The sequence below is a fragment of the Andrena cerasifolii genome, chromosome 13, assembly GCF_050908995.1.
Source record: "Andrena cerasifolii isolate SP2316 chromosome 13, iyAndCera1_principal, whole genome shotgun sequence".
Taxonomy (NCBI): Eukaryota; Metazoa; Arthropoda; class Insecta; order Hymenoptera; family Andrenidae; genus Andrena; species Andrena cerasifolii.
The window spans coordinates 5,153,811-5,171,266 of record NC_135130.1 but is presented as its reverse complement, the minus strand read 5'-3'; the positions used below and the strand labels follow the sequence as shown (position 1 = coordinate 5,171,266).

Genomic DNA, 17,456 nt, shown 5'->3' with positions numbered 1-17,456 from the left:
TAAAACATGCCACACCACGGATGCATTATGAAAGTAGATCATTTCCTGGATCTTTATTCATTACTCTCCCCCATTGCCTCGCTCACGGCGCAGTGGAATCTCAGGCAATCCACTCACTCAACGTCCAGCCTGACGCAGCTTGTTCCTGTTTCCTTAATATTCCCCCCGCTTCGATTTCCTGTCGAATACTTTAGGGCGTAATATCCAGAGGGATTACACCGTGATTCTACTTGCGACACGGCTCTTTACCATGGAGCGCTACGAACGATGCGCTCAATGAAATGAAAAGCATGGAGAGGGCGCTGTGAAAAGAAGGCAATACCCCCTGTTAGCCCGTGAATTAGGTCACGCTGCGACATGGCTATTGAGGAGCAGGGAAGTCTGCTCCTTCGCAGCGATTTAGCTCGATCAGAAGTTCTGTGAACGCGTAAAGACCTCGATTAAAAGGGGTCGATAAAATTTTCGTGGCGTGCGTAGGTCCATTGGAAGTGTATGCAGCTCAGGGTGGGAAAGTTTCGGCTTATCGGGCTCTCCTCCGATGGGAAAGAGTCTAGGGAGGTCGAACTTCGCAAATGGGGAGCTTCATTTAATCCCTCCCGTTCCACCTCCATCCGAGTTTCTTTCAATTCAACTCGTCCCCGTGACGATGACTTAAGTTTCATTCCCTTCGAATAGTTCTGCGTCTGGCCGCCTATATCTCTGCGCTCCCGCCGTATAATTTGCACTTATAGACTTTCACGCTATCCGATGTTTCAAAGGAGTGCTGAAAGAAACGAATGGGCAAAGACTGGCATGAATTTTGTACCCTCCCCCCGTTTTTTGTCAAGCCTGATCGTGATACATGATATTTTCAATATTCCCTCTGCGGTGTATTCACGCGGGCTCGTAATTAAGCCCACAATTAAAGCTCGTAGTATCGTCTCACATAAATTAACCTTCTGAGGATCTCCAGCACGTAATTACGCGTGTGCTCACAGTGACGTAGAGCCGTAATATCGTGAGAGCACGCGCTCTGGAAAAACGTAATAACGTGGCCTGGTGATTCTTAACAGACCTGCCACCACCCCTCGCTGAGAGTTTCAGAGATTCTGGAAAATGTCTGACGAGTTACTATGTAGTCGTTCCACCTGTTTCGCAATTTTAGAGCGTCTAATCGCCGCTTGCATAATGATTAAGGGAACACTAGCCCCAGGGACCTTGAAACCTTCGAAACCCAGCACACAGACAGTGTTCTTCCTCCCGCAAGAACTATTGAAAGAACTGTTGTTGGAGGGCGGAGAAGGCTTGGGTTTGCTCGTCAGCCCTCTCCGCAAAAAGGGACCCGTCAGGCTGATTCCAGATTGATAACCAACGCAGCGGCTGCCTAGCGAGCGAGTTAAGAGCGCGCAACGTGGAGGCGGCGCACATATGGAAGGGAGCCAGATGAGTTTGCGATTAAACGCGATTATAATTAAGGATAATGGAGTTTCAGCGCGGGAGTTGCCGTCGAGTCAAGTCCCTTCGCATCTGGCGCCGTTCTATGAAGTTCCTGGCGTCAACCGGCGTACCTAACCTCCTCTCACTCTCCACGAGCATGCTCTTGGTCATCTAGTTCCTCTGGTGTGCATGAGCGAAACGTCAGCATTGTCTAATACGCTTTCGACGAACACTGAGCCTGTATCTTTTTTTCTCGCATACGCTCGCAGGTACATGCTTTCCAGCGCCCGTTGCACAATGAGACACCCTGGAGGGAGCACCTCTTGCGCCCCCTGCTTTGGCGGAGGTACTTGTTTGATCATTACCAGCAGCAACACAATGTTGAGGCGTATGTTGATGCAATGTTGAAGTTGAATAAAGAGGATGCAAAGTTGGGAGATTGTGTTTGTTAATAATGAGATGTGTGTTAATAAATTGTAAATTGAATAGAGAAATAAAAGTAACCAAATGGTAGGTAGGTAGTGTGGCGTGTCTGGAAACGTGGAATACATGGAATATGTAAATAATAAGACAGATTTGATCTCTTTGTAAGTTATTCATCATTTGTAATCATTTATGTGGTTGTACAGTTTGTTACTTTTTACAACATGCTTGGTGAGTCTTCTCTCTGAAGTTACATGGTTGTGAAGAATTTGTTAGTGTAGTCAATTATTCGACTATACAGTTTATATACTTTTGTAGTTAAATCTAAAAGTGTAGACTTGTAATAAATTTCCAGAATAATATTTGCAAACATTTTACAGATAATCATATATTAATAACATTTAGTGCTGCTACGTCTGTGCGTCAATGAGACCCTCCGTCAAATGATTCGTCTGCATTGAATTATTAATAATCATTTAAGTGAAAACAAAATCCATGCGAAATTTATTATTTACTGTGTCTATAGGTCTATAACGTTCAAATGTAAATGCAAGATTACATCAATTATTTCTAGAAAATCGATATTTCATTAATATTCCGCCACAGGCCAGACATGGATATAAAAGCTATACCTATAATGCAATCTTTTGTCACACTCTAGTTAGAGCACCCTTGCCATTTTAGTGCTGATTGCAACGTTTTCGATTTACAGTGGAATTGGATCGCAATCCCACTAACGGTTAGAATTGAAACTAAATATGATGAAAATTGTTACAGGTAAGGTCGTCGCATCGGCATCGTAGGGCACCGCTGGTAATGTAGATAAAGTAGGTCCCGCTGTTATCGTGGATGACGTAAGTAACATAGATAGGCTAATGCAACAATGTTCTGCGGACTGCCGCCCTCAAGCGACAGAACTGGACAAGGAAAACTCCAACCCCTACTACTGAAAAAAATGCTGGTGGCAGTGGCATTGTATGCAGGCCAACATGAATTGTGTTGTTCTCTTTCCAGCTTGTGCGTTGTTAAGAAAGTATTAGAAACTTTTCTTAAGACTTGCCTAAGCAAGTCAAAACTACACTTAGGCGTACCGACCTACGCAACGCGCGCCACTAATCGCCGAATTGCCATTTTTCTACAGATCCTTTGTTATTACGTAGCTCCTTCAGTTTTCCTTGCGAGAGTAATAGAAGTATGATTAAAAGGTCGCAGGGTGGTATAGATGAAAAAACAATGTGGCTATTTTATTGGGTATTCTCATTTTGAGTCGAAATACATTAATCTATCTTGTTTTAGCATGAACCTGTATTACAGACGTGTAAAAATTGCTATAATTCAATGATAAGTCTAAATGATTAATTCATAACATTCGTCATAGTCTGTTGATTGAATAACTCCGACTGTACAGCATTAAGGAACATGGGTACGCTATGCTGTTGCTGCAAGTGCCGCTCCACCAACGATCCCAGTGTCACAGAAAAGATGGTTTCTAGAAGATCCACTCCGTCCTCTCCGATTTGGAAGAACAAGTAATCCTCGGACGCCTCCGCGTACTGACTAGACAATTTGTACCGACCTTCCTTCGTTCTGTCCACCCGCCAGCCGAACAACTGATAACACGCCTGTCGGTACTCCTGAGAGGATGCCTTGAAAGCCTCTTTCAGACGTGCTATTTTGATCTCGTGAGTCTGCTTCAGCTCTGCTATATCTGAGCGTAAAGGAAATCATAGATTAATCGTCTCAGAGAAAGTGTCCAAAGAGATCGTTACCTTCTGCTTGAAGGGAAGAAGGGGTCGTCGAACTGGGCCCACCCTGTGCCATTTTGGCCCTCAGCTCTTTCAATTCTTGTAGAAGTGCTTTCTGCTTCTCGTCCGCCTGCTTTTCCGCGATAGCAGCGGGATTCATAGTGAAATGCAACACTCTTGCGTTGCAATTGAAGTCGCCCTTCAGTGCTCTGTGCTCTAATTCACCCTTCAATCGCTCAATCTCCTCCCTCAACTTGTTGCACACCTCTACGTGATTGTAACCTTCAGCTGCCTGAAGATCACTTTCCAATTTGGCAACAAGTTCCCTAAAGTTAACGGCATTCTCGATAACCACATTAATATTTCGAGGCCAGTGACTCCCAACCATTCCGAACAATTAATCTCCAATTATTAACTCGGCTAATGGCTAATGGAAAAAAGCTGACGCTTACTTACCTATAAGCGTCTATAGTGCGTTCCAATGCGGGGATTCTTTCCGTTATTGCGTTGTTGCTATCCACAGTCATCTCCTTTTCGTATAAGTCCAGTTGCTGTCTGTAACTGTCCCTCTCCCTCGTAACCAGAATCATCTTCTTCTGTAGCCTGCTCACCAGTTTGTTCAATTTTTCTTTGGAAAGTGTCATGTCTGTGGCTAACTTTTTAGCAACCTCGTAGTTTTTCGTTACATTCTGAGATTCCCGTAACGTAGCATCCAATTTCGATCTGAGCTGCCCTTCCTCTGCTTTCAACACCAGCTCGGCTTGTTGCAATCGATTCAACTCGCGTTTCAGAGCAGGTGGCCCGCCACTGATTCCGATCGATTCATATTCGGACAGACGCAACGAGAGTTCAGTGTTTTTCGCCTCCAACGTCGCTACTTGCTGCTCCACTTTCTCCGTATGCTCCAGCCTGAAAGATTATGAATGTTTCTTCAAGAATACCGGCTGATGTGTTTTCTATAGCAGGCTTGGGAATTAACTGAACGCGGCTGCCGATTTTCAGAGGCAACGCCTCCTTCCTCCCGCCGCGCGTCCTAGGTGCTTGGAGCGCCTCAGGCCCGTATCATGTGAACCGCGCGTGGCGCATTGGGGCAACATTGTATCAATAGGTTTCCACATCGTCCCAGAGAGCACGATTTTCGATGCGTTTTCGTTTTGTCAACGCGCCACGCGCGGTTCACGTGGTACGGACCTCAGGCGCTCCAAGCACCTAGGCCGCCGCGGGAGCCAAGACGCGCGGCGGGAGAAAGGAGGCGTCGCCTCTGAAAATCGGCCGCCGCGTTCACTTAATTCCCAAGCCTGTTCGATAGGAATAATTTCTGAATCTGTACCTTTTCATGACATTAGCCATTTGTTCTTCTAAAAGTAGTTTCCCTTTAACGGATTCCCTCAGCGTAGCAATGATCTCCTTCGCTGCGCTTAGCTCTTTTTCAAGGTCATTAGCTTTCGCTGCTCTGGAAGTTAACACCTTCCCCTCCTCCCAGAGTGCCCTTTCCGATTCCAATCTCTCAACTTTTATCTTCATACTTTGAAACTCCACGTTTTGCAATTCCAAGTCCTTTTGCTTGGTCTGGTATTCTCTTAACTTATCCTCCAAGTGTGATATTCTTGCTTGAGCTGCTTCAAATTTCAATTCTGCATCCGACGCGTCTGTATCTTCTTTCAACGCAGATGTGTCCTCTTCTTTGGGAGTATTATTAAGATCAAGTAACAGTTTTGAGTTCTCATTCATTAACTCCATGGTCTTTTGCTCCAAATTCATTTTCACCTGTAAATCGTATCATTCAGCGTGGGATGTACACAAAAGCAACACTGCAATCGAAATGTAGTTTAATACTTCATACCTGAAACAGTTCTTTCTCCGCAGCAGCCTGCGCATCACGTGACTCTTGAATTGTTCTGCGCGCAATATCAAGTCGCACTTCCAACTGTTTGACGGTCTGTTTGTCTTGCTTCACCTGCATCTCCAAAATACCTTTCTCTTTCTCAAACACCTCCTCCATTTGCCTACGTATCTTGTGAAGTTGCTGCACAGCAGCCTCCTGATGGGATAGCCTTGTTCTTAACGATACAACCTAATCAGACAGACACGAATGTATTCCGATGTATTCAATTATTAGATACGTATGTGCAACATTAATAAAACCTATTACTTCTCCCTTCAATCTCCTCCATTCCCAAGGACTACCTGGGACAACGTCAGTCTCGCTTTTATTTAATGTAGAACTACTAGAATCATCAAGTCTTGGCCTCTTAGGTGAAATGGTGCATCCGTCATGATCAGCGAATGCTGATGCTGTGTACGTGGTTCCCGATAATCGCAACGACATGCTACTACTACTCTTACGATAGCTCTCAGATCCCGACCGTAGATCCTGTATCATTTTAATAACACTGGTTGGATCTTTCTCATCCATCTATAACAAAGAACAATAGATGACACTGGCTTAATGATCAACACACAACTATTTCTTACAATGTTCCTTACACCTCCTTTGCTGATGCTTATTACAAATATGTACAACTACTTAAATAAATAGCGCACGACTGATTAAACTTACATTGGAAAATTGTATTGTACTTCTGTTATAAGAGATCTGAAATATTTAAAAATACGTTGCACGATTGTAATTTGGGTACACAACCTACATCGAAGTTACAGCGTTTACTGCATATACAGCATAATATGATACAGTGTAGTACAATCTGTATAGTGCAATATATAGTGTGGTGTCATTAGAATCTACTCCACTAGCAGCGTCTCAGAAAATCACTAGGGAATGCTAGTGGGCGTGGTCACGCTACATTGTGCTGCAGTGTAAAATGCAATGATTGGTAGGAATAGCGTTATGCTATAGTATCGTCACAGCCGACTCTATATTAGCCGTGCTATACAACGTGGCAACACTGCTGATGTGAGGATCGGGCATTGAGCTATAAGAATACCTGGAGAGAGAACAGAGCAATGACGGCCGATCCGAGAAAGAGGGAAGTAACGGGTGAACCTATCTCTGTGTTACAACAGGCTATTGATGTATAGTGCATGTGAGTGAAGTTATCTGCGAACACAAAATACATACACAGATAGTACAGATAGAGAGGAATAATAGGAAGATGAAGGATAGGTTCACCCGTTATCTTCTATTTCCCACGGACCGCTGTTGCCTCTACTTCTTCCCACTGCTGTTCTCTCTCCAGGTATTCTTATAGCTCAATAGGATCTCTTATTATATCTCCTCTTTGGTATCGTACACTGGCGCCAAAATCGGCTTCCCTTCGGATATTTGGCAACGTTGCATGTCACTAGAACCGCTGAGTTATGCCTAGTGACATGCAACGTTGCCAAATTTCCGTACGGAAGCCGTTTTGACGCCTAGTGTACATGAATTTCCCCCAGAAAGCAACCAATGAAGACACGAAGTTATGGAAACTTAACGTACTATTGTACAAACCCCACGTAATTTCTGACATCAATGAGTTTTTTTTAAGTAATTTCAGGTAATTTCGGAGCAGCAAAATCCAAGGACACTTCGACTAAAGTAAAAAGCTTAATGGAGCTGATTGATAACTGTACAAAGCACAAATATAATTGAGGTTCGTCAATGCTCGCACATTGGCTGTTACTGTCATTTACATAGTGCAGTGAGGAGACTGTTAACTTCCGTTGGCATTATTAGATAAATAAACGGTACACGAGACATCAGCGGTGTAAAATGAGATCGATTTGACTGTATTTTTACCTCATAGAAAATTAATTGCAACAATGTACGCCATATACTTCTGCATAAGTTTAGTCTTCAGTGTACCATTGTTGGTTCACGGGGTTAGTACAGATCTCAGCATATAATTATTCAGTCATGACGTGACAAACCTCAACGATGCGATTCTTCAAATTCCAGAGTGAGCTGGACTACGACGGATGGTTGCAAGTAAGATTATGGCATGCCTTCAATGACGAGCCGGAGCCAATTTTTATTGAACGAGGGAACATCACAGTATCCAGTATACGCAGTGGCGCGTCTGTCGTTGGACAGAATGGTCTGCTACCGCCTCACATAAACGAATTGAAAAACCTTGCTAGGCACAACGGCAAGTATAGGCTCAAAGCGGTAGCTCGCACCTCATCTGGAGATGAGATAACATTCCTAACTTCTGTACCTGCGGTAATTGTGCTTCGCCTGTTACCACACAGTTCCCACTTTCCGTTGTCTTACTCATATTCTTTCTGTTTACAGTGTTATCTCCTCGGCTCCGATCTGGAAGACGTCATAACGATATGGCTAGACAGCGCAGCCGTGCCAATAGTTGTAAGTCAGTCGTCACCCGGCCCCTGCGGGATAGAAAGTCCATTCACGAATATGTGGACAACCAATGTAGTTGTTAAGTATCCCGACGGTGGTCCAGTTCCGGATACTGCTACGTACATTCAGAAGCTAGAGCGCGAGAGAGAAGCAAGGGAGAGGGGAGAGGCCAAAGATAACAGGCCTTATCTGTCGAAATATGTACGTTTTTCCAAACAGGATGTAATATGATTATTTTCGAGCTCGCCGGGTATCGCTACTTTTCTGTTTCAGTGGATGTACATATTGTTCGCGTTCATGTTCGTCGTTCTATCGTCCGCGACGAACCCAGACGCTGGAGGGGCAGCAGGTGGAAGCGCGCAAAGGCAGTGATGCGCAGGCTGTGCCGTTACATCCGCGTGTGCATTGTGCCTCTGAGTGTGCCCGTGCAGGGAACGTTCATTATTTATAAGTCTCCGACGTACTTTCTCAATTACAATTGTAATGACCGTAACTGTACCTTCTCCTAAATAAATCCTCTAACTTAATTCAACCTACCACCGTCTTCTTTATTTACGAATGCCATCAAGTATTTAAAAAAAAAGAACATGAAAATCTTGTACGAGTCGCATTGTCTCGTTAGGGGATGCTTAATATCCCCCTAACAATTATCTGCTGCAACTATATGGCACGAATACGGACAGTTCGATACGGAAGGCCAGGGTTCACAGGTGTAACAGGGAAAGATCAATAATCCACCACCCAATCACTAGGCTACAGGGTGTTGTTAGCACAATGCATCAGACTATGTCTCGACTGTCAGCGCGGCCCCACAATGGCAGTGTTTTCTCTGAATATTCAAAAGCACATGGAACCTGGCCTAATCGCTTGCGGGAAATTCGACGGCTCCCACGCCTGCTTGGTGGCCGCAACGTTCGGTGGTAACGTACTGGTGCACAGCCCCCACAGGCAGCCACAGGTGAAGAGTCTCGATCACGAGCAAACCGATAGAAAGCTATCTTGGAGCGGAGAACTTGCTGAACTTCAAATCGGTGCTGAGGTAGAATTTACAAAAAAAAAAAAAAAAAAATTAAAAATCAGTGAATGTACAGGGCATGCTTAAGCCGGGAACCCACCTGAAAGCTAAGCTTATGCTACGCTAAGTTTTACAAAATTAGCTTAAATACATCCTTATCGAACCGCTTCCACCAAAAGCTGAGCTAAGCTGTGCTATGTTTTTTTTATGTTTTATAGCACAGCCAGATATATCATAGCTTAGCTTAGCTTCCAGCTGGATCCCCGGCTTTAATCGTACCTCACGTTAGTTCCTATCGTTAGATTACCGCACTATGCACCGGCCAACTCAACGAGGACGAGAGGGATGTCCTCCTAATTGGGACCACAACTCACCTTCTCGCCTACCGTATCGAAGACAACGCCGACATGTTCTATAAAGAGGTATTCCGAGCAAACTAAACAGGATAAACGGTTACGATTTACGCGCCCGTTCAACGAAAGCAATCTTCCGCGTGCATTTTCCGTTAATTAGATGTCAGACGGCGCCAGATGCATAATCGTCGGGAAACTGGGGTGGCTGGCGAAGCAGGTGGCGATTGTTGGTGGTAACTGTTCGGTGACGATCTTGGATGCACAAGGTACAGAGATCTTCTGGACAGTGGTGGACGGTGTCGTCAGGTCCTTGGCCGTCTTCGACTTCGACGGGGACGACGAGAACGAGGTAGCTCTTATCCATATGCCCCACAGCGCCCATCAACTATCAGGAATTCTTCCCTGATGTTCCTTTAAATCTCTAGCTGGTCACAGGCACGGACGATTTCGAGATAAAGGTGTACAAGGAGGACAATGTGCTCTGGGACACCAAAGAGACAGCCCCAGTCACCACTTTGACCGGACTACCTAATAGACGGTTCGTCTATTCGGTTGGAAACGGGACTCTGGGGGTGTACGAGATGGCGCAGAGGCTCTGGCGCGTTAAAGTAAGTGAGGCTGATTAGCTGTAGCTCGAAGAATGTCTGTGTCCATCGTTGAACGCTCGATTACAATGATTTTTCAGTCGAAGCACAGGGTGGTGGTCACGAGGAGCTTCGACGTGAACGGCGACGGTACGCCGGAGGTGATTACCGGCTGGAATAATGGGAAAGTGGACGCCAGGTCGGCTAATACAGGAGAAGTTATATTCAAAATTCAATTACCAGCGGGGGTGGCTGGGATCGTGGAGGCCGATTACAGGAGGATCGGCAAGTTAGACCTAGTGCTGGTGTCCACCAGTGGCGAAGGTAGACCAGGAAGCCTCTCTCCCTTCGAGAACGACGAATAAAAGGAATTATTAAATTCCAGTACGCGGTTATGCTTCCGGCTCCACGATGGACACCCCGGAACCAGGCGAAGCTATGCGCGAGTTACTGGCGAAAAAGCAGGTGCTGCAGATGGAGCTCAGGCAGAGAGCCGCGTCCGTTCCGAACATGTACCATCGGACGAAATTGGCCGTCAGCTTAATGACAACGAGGGGGGCGGCACGCGTTGCCCTTGCGTCAGGACCAGGGCTTCTCGTAAGTAAAGGGGTGGTGGCTAAAGTCATCAAGCGATCAAGTGATATCGTAAAGTGAACCGTGACCCGGTTCACTTTCTGCTCCTCTATCGTTGTAATTATTCTGCACACATCTCCATAGTTCACTTATATATAATTCTCGTGAGCAGAACTGAAGTGGTTGAGAAAGGGGGGACAGCTGCGAGGTTCTTCAATTTTGTTTGCGGGAACAATGAGCGTCGTTCTCCCTACTAGCGATAAGAACAGTGAATTTGATGTTGGCACTTTTCGTTTTCAGATCCACTGCGCAATAGTCTTCACCGAAGGTGTCTTCGAAGGTGAGACTCTGGTGGTTCACCCGAATAGGCCCAGGGGAGAACTTGAAATCGAGCTTCGCCCCACGAAAAACACACCGGTAGATATCCACGTGAAGGTGGCCGTTGGTCCAGCTGGTGCGGATCTGATGCAGGTAGGGAAAGAAGTCTCTTGGTGCGAGGAAGAACCTTAATCCTTGGTGTCGCACGTTAATTCGTGCACATAGCGAGGAGAGTCAATGTCAGGAGTGCAGGTTCACTCGATGCGTAATGAACACAGTGCTCTGGAGTGGGAAGTGATAGAGTTTTGTATGACTTTCATAGGTGTTCGAGATGACACGTCAGCTGCCCAGATTCTGTATGTACGAGGTGATCGAGCGACCAGTGCAGTATGTGGAAGACATGACGCGAAATGGCGTCACAGTTGAGGTACCCATTTCACCATCTTGCTAGGAACTTGACTCGTGGTGGTATACGAAAGTCTCGGAGCAAAGTAACTAAAGAAAAGATTTAGGATTTTGAAATCACAGTCAGACCAAATAAATAACACTCACTACTGCGACTGGACACTGTCCCCACATACCGGTGTCTCATCTCGAGTCATACGAATCAAATCGTAATGCAATAGAATCGTAATGCAAACTACAAACTACCGATGCATGAATTTCTTTGACACATGCTTTCATTCCGTTCAGCTAGCAGAGAGGCCTCAGAGGATCGCCCTCTGGTTGAACCAGAGCCTCGTGCTTCCGGAGGAGTTCGAGGTGAAGGAAGACGGTCCTAACGGCGGAAAAATCGAGATGTGGCTTCGTGGGATGAGGGACAACAAGGTTCACTGCTTCATGGCGGATGCGGCTGGGAAGGTGACCATTCAAACAGAGGATTCCACGTTTGCTGGTGACATCGTTCAATCGGTAGCCATGTATCTGGGCCTCAGAGAGCTGCCCTCGGAAGTCACGTTCCCAGCGGAAGAGAAGAGGCTGTTGGACGCACTGGAGCGCGTCAAAGGTAACTCCAATCAACGGAGAATCACCATTACGCTTCTGAATCAATCTCGCTAGGTCAGGATTGGCTGTCTTCCCACAGATCTGAAGGAGATCGACGCTAGACTGCAAGCAGAGGCGGCTAGCGAGACCACTCTGCTGAAGAGCATCATAATCCGCTTGGAGGATGCCAGGATCCTCCAGAACATTGACGAAATGAGGAAGAGATTGGTGCAGCTGAAGAATGTGAATGTGGACTTGATAAAAGAACACGAGATCAGGATGAAAAGTTACCGGGAACTAACGGCGAACTTGAAGGAGCTGAACCTCGGTGTGCAGCGAGCAGCTAGATTGAGAGGTAGCCGTTCTCCTTATCACCTTTTTTGTCAAATTCTTTGTTGCGCTTACTGTTGGTTAATAAAGAATTATTTGAACCTCCCTTTCAGTTGGTAAGAGTGCCTCGAACACAGTGGCGCGTTGCAGGGCAGCGATCCAGGACGTGAACCCAAAAGCGCTAGCTGTCGCGATTAGACACGGATAGCTTTACGTTGATCACATGCCTTTTATTGTTGTAATCATGAATATCAGTGTTGCTAAAATACTACGAGAGACAGCTTCTTTTTAATAAATACTAGTTTGTACAGATTCTTGCCCCCCATACTCTTTTACCCTTCGGTCCTCCCCTTTCAATAATAGTCGCGCGTTTATGGTAAGTGTAATTACGTTTGCAGAGTGATGCTTAAGTAGCTTTTTAGGAGACGAACCTAGAGCACAAAACGGGAACGAAATGTCCTATGAACGTCTACCATTAGATAACTTAACGTATTGAATTTCGTTTCAGCGACAACGAAGTGAATGAAAAACTGTAAGTACTGTTGATAGTCGATTACGTTCACACAATATGTAAAATGAACCTGGACAGGGCCGGCATTAACTCTTACGGGACCGGGTTCCAAAATTGTGCGGGGCCCTAAAAAACGCATTTATATTGAATTCTTAAATTGAATTCTTAAATAGTAAATAATAAATATCTACGCATAGAGCGCCACAAAATTTATAATGAGCTTTTCGTGGACCGCGGAGCCGGATTCCGGGGAACGCGTTGAATCCGCCTCGCGCCGGCCCTGAACCTGGAACGTCCTACACTTATTAGCAGAGGCGGATTTAAGAAAAAAGGCCCAGGTGGTAAACGTTCCGAAGGGCCCATTTTTCGGGAAAATGAAGAGGTAGTTGACTAAAAAGGGGTAAATGTATAGAAAAGTACTGAAAAAATATAGCGCTTGGATAAAATCATAATTTTTTTAAGATAGGGCCCTAGGGGAACCTTCTGGGCAGGGGCCCATTTTTCGAGAAAATGAAGAGGTAGGTTAGTAAAAACGGGCTCGGGGTAATAGTAAAGGGAAAAATATAGTTTGGATAGAATCATATTTTTTTGTTAAGAATAGGGCCCTGGGGTGGGGCCTTCTGTTAAATCCGCCACTGCTTATAAGGTATAACACTTCTATCTCCCTTTATGCTCGAAGTACCCTCTGCATGTCCCAGAAATCGATCACTCCCGCCATCTCGTAACGCGATCTCACTATTCTCGAGAACGAGCATCCAATTACCCTCGAAATGGGTAATGCGTTCCTCTCGTCGCTGCGAAATGGGTAATGGGAAGTGGGATGCTTCCTTGGGAGACTCATCGGGATTCGCAACTTCACCCCGGTTTCCTCCCCTCTTGTTTCTCCCGCAGGAATATGGTTCAGCTTCAGTGGTTGGTTCCTCTCACGGAGATGCTGAACCTCCTCTTGAGGGGGACGGGAGAGGGGCGGCGAAGAACGTTGAGGGTGCCGTCCGTGGACGCCCTCACCCTGAAGAAGTTCGCCTGCTGTCCAGAATTGCCCGGCAATTCCGTCAACAGCTTGAAGATGTCGGTGAAAACGGCCATGACCTGTCGAATAAAAATAATCGGGCCAGTTACTGCTATCGTTACATAACCGGCCGCGGGATTATCTATTCCAACCACTATGACCAGAGGCGAGTATTTTTCTCACAGGCTACGTTAAAATCGTACGGATTATCACTCGTGCCGTTTTTTCGCCTCGTATCCCGTGTTTTATTCGCGGCACGTGCATGCTGATAGAGCATTTCAGACGCGGCGATTCAAAACACCCGCGTGCTGGACTTCTCCAGTCCCACGCGTCAACTATACCCCTGGAACGCCTATGGGCGTTCCACGCACGCGGTGCACCGATCAAATGCAGGCACATATGCGCCCGAATCACCGACGAGAGCATTTTCCTCTCCCTTCGAGGCCCTGGGAGCCTCCAACCGAGAGGACCGCGAAGGGAGTGGAAAATCACGGCGAGCAGATGGGGAAGAAGGAGATTCGATGTTTTTGCTGTACGCGGGAACATTTCGATGACAATGTGAAATTTTGCAAAATGTGGCAGCAGAATCGATATAGGCGATAACCTATGAGGAGACTTGAGCGCTTAGGCGAAAAGTCGTCGATCTATGTTACTTCAGAAGTCCTCTGAGCCAACTTATCTATAGTCTCGTGGTTTTCAGTATTTTTCCACTCCGCCGTTATCGTATTATCTCATTGCACCGTGTTTTTAACCAAACGAAAGGCGAGAAGGGCAAACCTCGGCGGAAGAATGGAAACCAGTGGACTTCCCGGCGCAGTCGGGCGAATTCTCGATTGGGAAATTGCAAACGTTTCAAGCAGCGGACGCGATGCAATAAAGAACACTCGAAAACAATACAAAGACGCCTTCTACGAGCAATATCTGCCTCTAGGCTCCCGTTAAGCGTGCACCTGTTGAAAAATCGCGCGTCCCTATTAATTATAACCCCACGAAATTTGTAGATTTTCAAGTAGCGTCGTGGAATACTTGAACCTCGCCTCGTCCGCGTGCGGAGGATTTCACGGGGTGGCGCCCGAGTAAACAAGACTGGCGGGCCATTTTCGGCGCGAACGGCCGTAAGTGCAGTCGCCGTCGGCGCCCGATTACAGATCTGCGAGTGGGCGGAGGCGGAGGGGAGTAGGCGGGTAATTAATTGTGAAACAAATTTTTAATTGCGGACACATTACGATCCAGATAAGCTCGACCACAGACGAATATTGTCCGAGATGCTCGGGTATCGCGCGTCCACTCGGCGTGATACAGATTTTGTTTACGACTCGGTGATCACGCGTAAACGCCATGACTCTGGTTTCCCGGAGTAGTAAACAATCGTTTAGAGAAATAACCGGCCGATCGCGATTAAAGAACTCGTTTCGGGCGGGCCGCTCCGTCTCAATTAGCGGGACGTAAATCCGGATCGAAAGACAGGGGTGCAAGGGGGCGAGCGATGAGCGGGTGCGTCACGAGCGTTGGGTGCTTCGTTATATCGACCTTGAGGGGGGAGGAAGGTCGCATGGTCAGTTTGTCTGGAAAGATTTCATCTCTGAGCTATCAGCACTTTTTGTCTGCTGTGCGGTTTTTACACTCGCTGCCGTTCAAAAGTATTGGGACATCTACTTTGTGTGGGGAACGTTGCAAATTTATTGGAGATCTCCAACAAATTTTATTTCATTTGGTAGCAGCGGAAGGTAGTCAATCTGTACCAAATATTATAGTTTGTGAAAATACAGCAGGTGTTATGATATGTGCTTATGAATTACAGTGTACCTAAGTGACAGAGTCTGAGGTGCTCCTAAAGATTGGCTAGTTATTTTGTTGAAAATTTGCCTCCGAGATCTCCTAGCTGATGCTCAGTCGTTGAGGCTTCTGAGATACTGTGACGTAGTGGGTACTACGTCAGCTGCCTCCATTTGCGAGCTGAGGGACATAGTACTACGTCAACCCACAGCAGTTGGGAGGTAAGAAACATAGTACTACGTCATCTTCGATAGACTTAGCTTATGAAGATCTCAGTGTTCCTAAACTGTTACAACGTCGCGGACGTGGTTCTACGTTAATTAGCTCGGTGGGGGTGTAATTCAGATAGACATTCTTACTCACTTTCTAAACTCTCCTCAAAGCACCCCTGTGCAAAGCAGTGTTCTGCACTTACCCTCCTCCAGTTTGAGAGGGACTATACACTAGAAGTTGAGATAGATAGCCGAAACAGTTACCTGTTCGACCGACTCCCTGACAGAAATCTCGTGGAACGCGTGAGCCTCGATCTCCTCCGCCCTTTGACGCCCCTCCGAGATAGAGACCACCCTCTCGCCAGGGGTGTACGACAGATCCGATTTGTTCCCTATTAGTATCACCACAGGGGATATTTTTCCGGTCTTCCTCGCGTGCGACACCAGAAACCTGAAGTAAAATGCGACTTAGCGCAGCTTCTGATGTTCAAACTTATATTCTACTACTAACACATATATTGCTAATCAAAGATATATCTCATTCGATAAGTCTATCGCCATTAATCCCGCTTAATATTCATATTTAATGTACCAGCGGACCTCGACCTCTGACATTAGCAACATCGCTTCACAGAAATAAATTGCGAAGAGGGTTGAAGCCGGGCTGCATTTAAATAACGCTCTATCAATTCCCTCACCGAAGGCGAGATGTTTCGTCGAAGCTGACCCGATCAGAGACAGAATAAACGAGAACTATGGCGTCTGCCCATCGCAGTTTCAATTCGGTCGGCGGGGGTAGGTAGCCTGGTGGATCAGTTATCTCCCATGATGCGTCCAGGAAGTTGTCCACCTTGTAGATCCTCTCCGTGGTGCAGTCGTACTCCCCGATGTATCGTTTCGTCGCGAATCGTACTGCTAGAGCTAAACACCAACCGAAATCGTCAATAAATCACTAAGAACGAAAACTACCCCCTTGCACTTCTATGACAAGACTTCAGAAATTTGATAATTTTTAGCGACTATTTTGAAAGACTTCTATCGTTACGATTGGAGGATTCTTCGCGACCAAGTTTGGAGACCCTGATTGTGAATTCTTTACCAGTTTTACCGACACCCTGGTGGCCCAGCAGGATGACCTTGATGAGCCTCGGCTCCTTGCTCGTCAAACCGAGATTCCAGGCGATCGGGGGGCTGATTCTTTTTTTTAACGAAGCTGCCGGTGGACTGAACCTCTCCATGTCTCGACCCCCACTGTTTTCCCTCTGAGCTGCTCCATCGATTATAAACCCTCTCTTATACTCGACGATACTTCGTGCAGGTATTATTATGCGTACGTCCATCGAGCTTCCCTTCCCCCGTTGGACCGTGTTCGGTAAACAAACCGATCGATGATGTTTGTCCTTCAAGGGAAGCTTGATTGGAACCCGATGCTTTTAAGAGCTCGAAAAAGAACGACGAGTCTCTTTCTATTAGCTAGGGAAATACCTAAAAGGTGAATTACGCGGTCATCGTGAAGCATACGTGGCAGTGTATTTCAATTGCAACTTATTTTTAAAAATTAATCGGTATTTTGTTTATACTAAAAAAGTGAATATTTTCAAATTGAATTTTAAATTTTTAATTAAATTGGCGCTACCAAATGGGTTCAAACAAACCACCAAATCGTCGCCTGTCAAGTTGCCCTCCCCTGGAAAAAAGTCTGCAGACGCCCTTGATTGCATTAGCCCTTTCGGTGTTAATATTTGCGGTTCCCTAATTTCCCTGTGTCGTAAAAAGAGGAACAAAATGGAGGTACACCTGTAGAAATTCAATTGGCAGTTGTTGAGCTTTGTACACACCTCAAAAGACATCTATTTGAATAGAAATTCCATATAGGGGAGATTCAGTTTCGACCCGATATATTTTAC

At 46.0% G+C, this 17,456-nt stretch overlaps 4 protein-coding genes across 4 annotated transcripts; 2 read left to right on the top strand and 2 right to left on the bottom strand.

Annotated features, from left to right (window-relative positions):
- Positions 1-3,056: 3,056 nt before the first annotated feature.
- Mad1 (Mitotic arrest-deficient 1) lies at positions 3,057-6,292 on the bottom strand. Its single transcript, XM_076825133.1, has 7 exons — positions 6,145-6,292; positions 5,737-6,000; positions 5,428-5,658; positions 4,915-5,351; positions 4,041-4,493; positions 3,609-3,910; positions 3,057-3,547 (listed from the first exon to the last, which is right to left on the bottom strand). Exons 2-7 carry the CDS (start codon positions 5,998-6,000, stop codon positions 3,195-3,197), a joined length of 2,040 nt encoding a protein of 679 aa, XP_076681248.1. The 5' UTR covers positions 6,145-6,292; the 3' UTR covers positions 3,057-3,194.
- A 736-nt stretch (positions 6,293-7,028) lies between these two features.
- On the top strand, positions 7,029-8,416 carry Emc10 (ER membrane protein complex subunit 10). Its single transcript, XM_076825099.1, has 5 exons — positions 7,029-7,177; positions 7,261-7,406; positions 7,483-7,746; positions 7,819-8,085; positions 8,158-8,416. Exons 2-5 carry the CDS (start codon positions 7,347-7,349, stop codon positions 8,254-8,256), a joined length of 690 nt encoding a protein of 229 aa, XP_076681214.1. The 5' UTR covers positions 7,029-7,177; positions 7,261-7,346; the 3' UTR covers positions 8,257-8,416.
- Positions 8,417-8,535: 119 nt separating this feature from the next.
- On the top strand, positions 8,536-12,678 carry LOC143375710 (BBSome complex member BBS2). The gene is made up of 11 exons (XM_076825097.1): positions 8,536-8,923; positions 9,202-9,321; positions 9,413-9,601; positions 9,678-9,860; positions 9,938-10,160; positions 10,222-10,433; positions 10,710-10,880; positions 11,050-11,154; positions 11,421-11,733; positions 11,812-12,066; positions 12,155-12,678. The coding sequence occupies exons 1-11, from the start codon at positions 8,699-8,701 to the stop codon at positions 12,247-12,249; spliced, it is 2,091 nt and encodes a 696-aa protein (XP_076681212.1). The 5' UTR covers positions 8,536-8,698; the 3' UTR covers positions 12,250-12,678.
- On the bottom strand, positions 12,308-16,899 carry LOC143375711 (ras-related and estrogen-regulated growth inhibitor). Its single transcript, XM_076825098.1, has 4 exons — positions 16,649-16,899; positions 16,248-16,470; positions 15,814-16,000; positions 12,308-13,641 (listed from the first exon to the last, which is right to left on the bottom strand). The coding sequence occupies exons 1-4, from the start codon at positions 16,887-16,889 to the stop codon at positions 13,459-13,461; spliced, it is 834 nt and encodes a 277-aa protein (XP_076681213.1). The 5' UTR covers positions 16,890-16,899; the 3' UTR covers positions 12,308-13,458.
- Positions 16,900-17,456: the final 557 nt, after the last annotated feature.